This window comes from Glycine soja, chromosome 19, assembly GCF_004193775.1.
Source record: "Glycine soja cultivar W05 chromosome 19, ASM419377v2, whole genome shotgun sequence".
NCBI classification, from domain to species: domain Eukaryota; kingdom Viridiplantae; phylum Streptophyta; class Magnoliopsida; order Fabales; family Fabaceae; genus Glycine; species Glycine soja.
This window is the reverse complement of record NC_041020.1, coordinates 49,829,497-49,835,496: the sequence shown is the minus strand read 5'-3', so window position 1 is coordinate 49,835,496 and position 6,000 is coordinate 49,829,497. Positions and strand designations below refer to the sequence as shown.

The window sequence follows — 6,000 nt, the reverse complement described above, 5'->3', positions numbered from 1 at the left end:
AATGTCTCAAATAAAATTATTTCTCAAAAAAATATATCTGAAAAACAAAAATAAATATAAATTGATTTCTGTAAATCAAATCATATGACTGAAATTCATTATAAATAAACTTGTTTTGATTGATTTAGCAAACTCCTTAAACAGGTTAAGATAATTGATCTATACGATAGAGTCTAGCATGGGGGAAGTGAGAGATGTCAAGCACGGTGGGAAATAAATTGGGACCATTAGACAAAGTGATATAAAATTAACTTATCCATAAAATTTAGTATTAATTTTTCAACCTAAAATAAAACTATTTTTTATCACTTTTAATTAAAACAAAGTTTGAAGGCAAAACCAAATTTATTTGAACAGTAACTAAACATATATTTATATTTTGACTAAAATCACTTTTTAGTGTGTTTAGATTAGATATAATTTTCCCAAAATCAATTTGATGGATTAATTAGTTGAACCAGCATAAACTCATAAAAATAAAAAGAAATTAAGAAGAAAGCAGCATAAAGGTTTGTGGTATCGTGTTGTGTATATGAATTTGGATTACAGAGTGAGGTAGGGGACCAAAGCTTAGCCCACACTGTAAGTTTGTCGTCCTCGTTCGTAGCCAGGGTCAGGTTCTTTTATGTTGCTATTTGTTACTGTTATGCTATCAACAGTGACACAACAACATAAAAAATCAAAACTGAGATCCTCTTCAATTCAGCTGTTGCATTAGACGACGACGAAAATGAGGCTCGTTTTCGAATCTTCTCCAAGCTGCACTTGCACCTCTTCCCCGACAAAGAGAATTATTTACTTCTTCTTGCAGCCTTTCTCAATCTCTTTTTCTAAAACCTCAATATGTCCTAAAATTCATTACAACCCTAGACTAGAGAACGATTTAACCTTTGTTATCTTTAGTACTCCGAGTATGTAAGATAGTTATATATTACTTTGGCATTTGATTAAACCGAAACAACTTTTTTTATAAGTACCAAAACATAAAGAAAAAAACTGGCATAAGCTAACAGAGCTTATTTAATTGGAGAAAGGCAGGATGCCGCTGTGATTTAACCTATTTTTGAATAAGAAAAATATGAGCAGCACATTTTTTAATATACTCTTTTTCATTTGCTACAAGATTATAAAATTATAATAAATTTATTTAATAAGTCGTGAAATTTATAATTTTTAATAAATTTCAACCCATTAAATATAATGTATTTAAAAAAGTATATCAAAAAATATCTTTCTAAACATTTCTCGATCAAATAAATAAGCAAATCAAATACTTATTTGTTAATGTCATGTACTATTGATTGCAAAATTTATTAAAATGAGCTCTAAATAGCATAATTTCATTAAGTTTTTTTTAATAAGATTTAATAAAATTAATTATTTAATTTTTATAAAAGTTAATAAACTATTTCAACAAACTTGAATGAAAATATTTAAAAATGGACTTAAAGTTTAATTTATTTAATAATAATAATAATAATATAAATTATAAGCTATAAACTGGACAATTGCGTAAAATACAGATTATTGCGCTAGTATGTATATGGGTGTGTATGTGACCCACGGGCATATGTTCTCGTATCATTGTATATATTCAAGGTAAAAAATTTAGTGACAATTTAGTCTTGAAAGATAAGAAATTAATCCAACTATTATGACCATAAAATCATGATCAAGTATTCAAGTTCCTCCTCGACAAATTTTTTTGTGTCTTGGAAGATATTAATTGAAAGAGAAAGCCTTTGAGCGAGGTTCAGCCCATGGAAAAGTTTTTTCGTGGAGCAATTCTAAATTTGTGGCCACAGTAAAAGGTGTTCAGAAAAGGAGCAACGACAGGCTTGCATTGCATGAGTATCAATCTGGTTTTGAACACCTTTGTGGACAGGCATGCAACTTGCTCTGCTCTCATTTAAATCTTATTCCTTCACATATACACAAGCATCCGACAAAGGAAAAAGTCTGTACCACCCTCAAGCAACCATTCATAGCCAGAGCCCATTGAAGAAGCATGCTGGGTTTCTCTTACAATTTCAAAATGAAAGTCAGTGACATCTCTCTAGGACCCTCCCCACACTTCCCAAGAGACCATGGTCTGGTATTTTAAGAAATGTCACAGTTTATAGTGTCTAGAATAGAGAGCACAACCACAAAGGAAAATATCTCCGAAAACACCACTCAATTGTCAAGGCATTCTGTTGTGTTCCAGAGTTTTTCTACTCCCTAATCAAGGTACTCTTTCAATGGGTCAATGTCTGTGGGTCCTAGTGACTCATCCTTGGTACCCGAAATCTTTGTGTGGGAAATTGGTTTGGTTTCATAACAGACATTTTGTACCTAGCCAGTGGTGGTTCCCTACTACTACATTCCATACAGACTCTTTTAAAAAGATCATTTCAGCTTATGCCGACATATATGATATTTGTTTTGGTAAAAGAATACTACATCATTTTTTTATGGCCTAAAGGGTGCCAGTCTGCCACATGACATACAAGTTAAGATCCTCTTTAACAAAGACGAAGTTACATAAACAATAGTATCTTTGACAAAAAGGTTATCTTGTAACTATTAATACCAACATTCACATATACCTTTCGCCTAATTACAGAATCTTGCTTAATACTTAATAATAAATCACTTAGCCTATTTAATCTTTGTACTTCAAATTTGAGGCATAAGGCAATATTTCTTTACTTTTTCAAAAAAGAGAGGTCTGACCTTCAAAAGTATGGTTAACCAAGATGCAGGATGTGTGGTTGTGGGATGCTTGAGGTGACCAACAACTGAACATGACACGTGAAATGGAACTTTAACTCTTAGTGCATGACTGGCAGCTTTTTTTACACCCGCGCCTAATGCATGTCAATGGCCAAACAAAAGTATCCCACCAACCCTTCAGACTCGGATGTTTCCAACATAAGAACATCAAAATAAGCAATGCTAATAAACGTTTAAATCTAAAAGGGGACAAAATTACAAATCATATGATGATCAAAATTTCACTAAGATCGCTGCAATGCCGTTACAAAACAAAATTGGAAGCATGAATTCACAATGTGACCATATATCTCCGTCTTTACACAACTCAGGCAACCTTAAGTGCAATTCAATGCCTCATAACGAAAGAGGATCACTGAAGTAACTATCTATATCCCAATTCCATGATTGAAAATCCTCATTGACAAGATGGGAAATGTCACTGAAGTTGCCATGGAAAACAGGCTGCTGTGTTACACTAGTTTCACCAAGAAACACTGGTGGAAGAGTTTCAAAATTGAAATAACAATCAATGGATGGCGAATGTGAATCTAAAAACAAGAAACTGTCTTGAGAACTAGACTCTTCTTTGCTTAGAAGATCTGTTTCAGAAAACTCCTCCAACATAATTTCAACAGGTTGAAGTTTAAGCACAGAAGTAGGTGAAGGAAAATGAGACGACCCTTCACTTGAATCATTCTCACCACTCACAGTCACTCTAGCTTCAGTTTCATTAGTGAGAACAACATCCCTTGAAGGAGGCTTGATGAAATTAGTGCGAGCATTAGAGCCTCTAAAGGTAATAGCTGCTTTGTCATAAACCATAGCAGCTTCTTCCGCGGTGTCATAAGTCCCTAACCACACCCTTCTTCGCTTCACAGGATCTCTGATTTCTGCTGCCCATCTTCCCCATGGCCTTTGACGGATTCCTCTAAGCTTCTTTTCTTCGAGACTCCCTCCAGTTTTTCCCTTGCAATGCTGTCTCAGTGACACATTAGTACGATTTACACCTGCAGACTCACTGTTAGTTGAACTCTTCTTCTCCACAATTCTGATTTCATTCACAAACTTCTTCATTCTTGGATGATTAACCAACCCTTCATCTTCATCTTCCTCATCTGTGGCATAGGGATCCATCACAGAAATCCGAACTACCTTTGGTGCTGCTGCATTTAAAATGCCAGGTTTGACATGTTTGTAAGTGACAACGACCTTCTGCTCACTGAATCTAGCCTCCATAAAGTGAAGTGAATGATACTACTACAAAGAGAATACTCACCACACCAGTAGTAGAAGTGTACAACTCTCATTGTGGACAGAACACTTTTATGGTACTAGTGACACTGTGCAGTGCTCTGAATTCTTGGTAATTGGTTATCGATTATGATTTGAATTTTTTTTTTCTCTATCCGTATCTTTCTTTCCTTATCTTATTGTTTATGTCGATAATTTTATCAGTTAGGATTTGTTTTTTTATCTTAATCTTTTTTTTTTACTCAAAAAGATTGATTTAAATTTGACAATTGATATTGATCAATATAAGGTTTTATAAATTTGATAAATTTTAATATTTAACAACATTTAATATTCTACAATGGTGCCTCCAATAATTTGAAAATTTTAATACTTAATTTTTTAATGAATTAAATTGCATGCCATTTTTTCATTAATTTTTTTCTTTAAATTAATCTTTTATTATTATTTTTTTAAATTTTAAAATTCTCAAATTTGAATCCTAATTGAAAGTAACTAAAGATTTTGGAGTTCAGAATTTTTAATCACACTATCTAATCTTAAAAAGCTACAATTTTAAAATTTAAAAAAAAATAAATGAGAAAATGATATGTAAAAAAAAAAATTAACAGTATCCAAACAAAACTACCCAAATGATTGTATTTCATAATACAATATTATCTTATATTTTCTACCACGTGATTCGTTAACTTATATCAGAAAATACCCTATATTCAATAGGATAAAACACTTTCTTAAAAATATATTATACAAGTATTTTTAACACTAAAAATATACAGCTTAGATATTTTTTGTATACAAGTATAATGATTTAATCATATTTATTAAATTAAATTATTATATTTTAATAAATCAAATTAATATAAATTAACTTTTAATTTGATTTAAACTTAAAATTAGTAGCTTAATTATAACAACAATATTTTAAAGAGAATAGAACTTGTTAAAATTTAAAATAAATAAGATTTAATTTAAATATCTCATTTATTAATTGCATGAACAAGGTGTTATCAAATAGAACGCAGAGGGTGACGCATTGGGTGGGTGATTGATATACAAAATTCACAGATTTTTTTCCCAATATACACCACCTTTCTCCTAATAATTTTTAAACTATACTACTTCTAAATTTAATTTTCAAAAGACATTTTTTTAATTTAAAAAGTTGGATTTGGTCGATCTGACTTTCTATCTGTTTTTTATGTTATTTTATTAAATTTATTTTTAATTTTTTTGTTTATATTATTTGATTTTAAGAAAATGATAATATTTTTTAAAATAATTTATTAATAGTCTTAAAATAATTAATTGATTGAAAAGATGATTAAAAACAAAAAGAATAGATTGATTAAAAATACAATGAAGGTATATTGATTAAAAAGAGTAGTTATATTATATGAATAATTTAAGATAGTCAAATAACAAATAAAATAAAAATAGCAAACTTAATAACAATAATAATTGAAACACGAATATGATAAAACTAATCATAATTTAAAAAGATGATTATGCAGTGGACATGTCTTCTTCCAATTCAAGCAGGTTGATAATCTTGCCTAACATTTGTATCGGTTATTATAACATGTTAATCGATTATTGTGACTGGTTGGGTTACTTGTTTGTTAAAAATAACTAAAATTTCTATTGGACAAAGATGTTTCCAATAGTTGAATTCTGCTAACACTTCCTCTGACAAGTTTTTATCAATTTTTAACTCTATTCTTTTATATTCCATTAATTTTTTTAATATCTTGTATAATCTCACCGTGGAAAGAACAATTGTCTATTTGACCGATGACATCCTTAAGTGTTTCAATGTTACATCCAAGACGAATTTCAAATTTTATTGGATTTATTTGAATGAAAGAGTAAAATATTATCTTGTTATGATATCTTTCACTTCCATTGTAATACAATCTCGCGTGATAAACAAAAATATCAACATTTAAAAAAAAAACTTTTTAACTTAAAAAAAGTATGTTGATGATTTAT

At 30.0% G+C, this 6,000-nt stretch overlaps 1 protein-coding gene across 1 annotated transcript; it reads right to left on the bottom strand.

Moving 5' to 3' along the window:
• Window positions 1-3,111: 3,111 nt before the first annotated feature.
• On the bottom strand, window positions 3,112-3,993 carry LOC114398920 (ethylene-responsive transcription factor CRF4-like). Its single transcript, XM_028361011.1, has one exon. The coding sequence runs from the start codon at window positions 3,991-3,993 to the stop codon at window positions 3,112-3,114; it is 882 nt and encodes a 293-aa protein (XP_028216812.1).
• Between the last annotated feature and the right edge of the window lie 2,007 nt (window positions 3,994-6,000).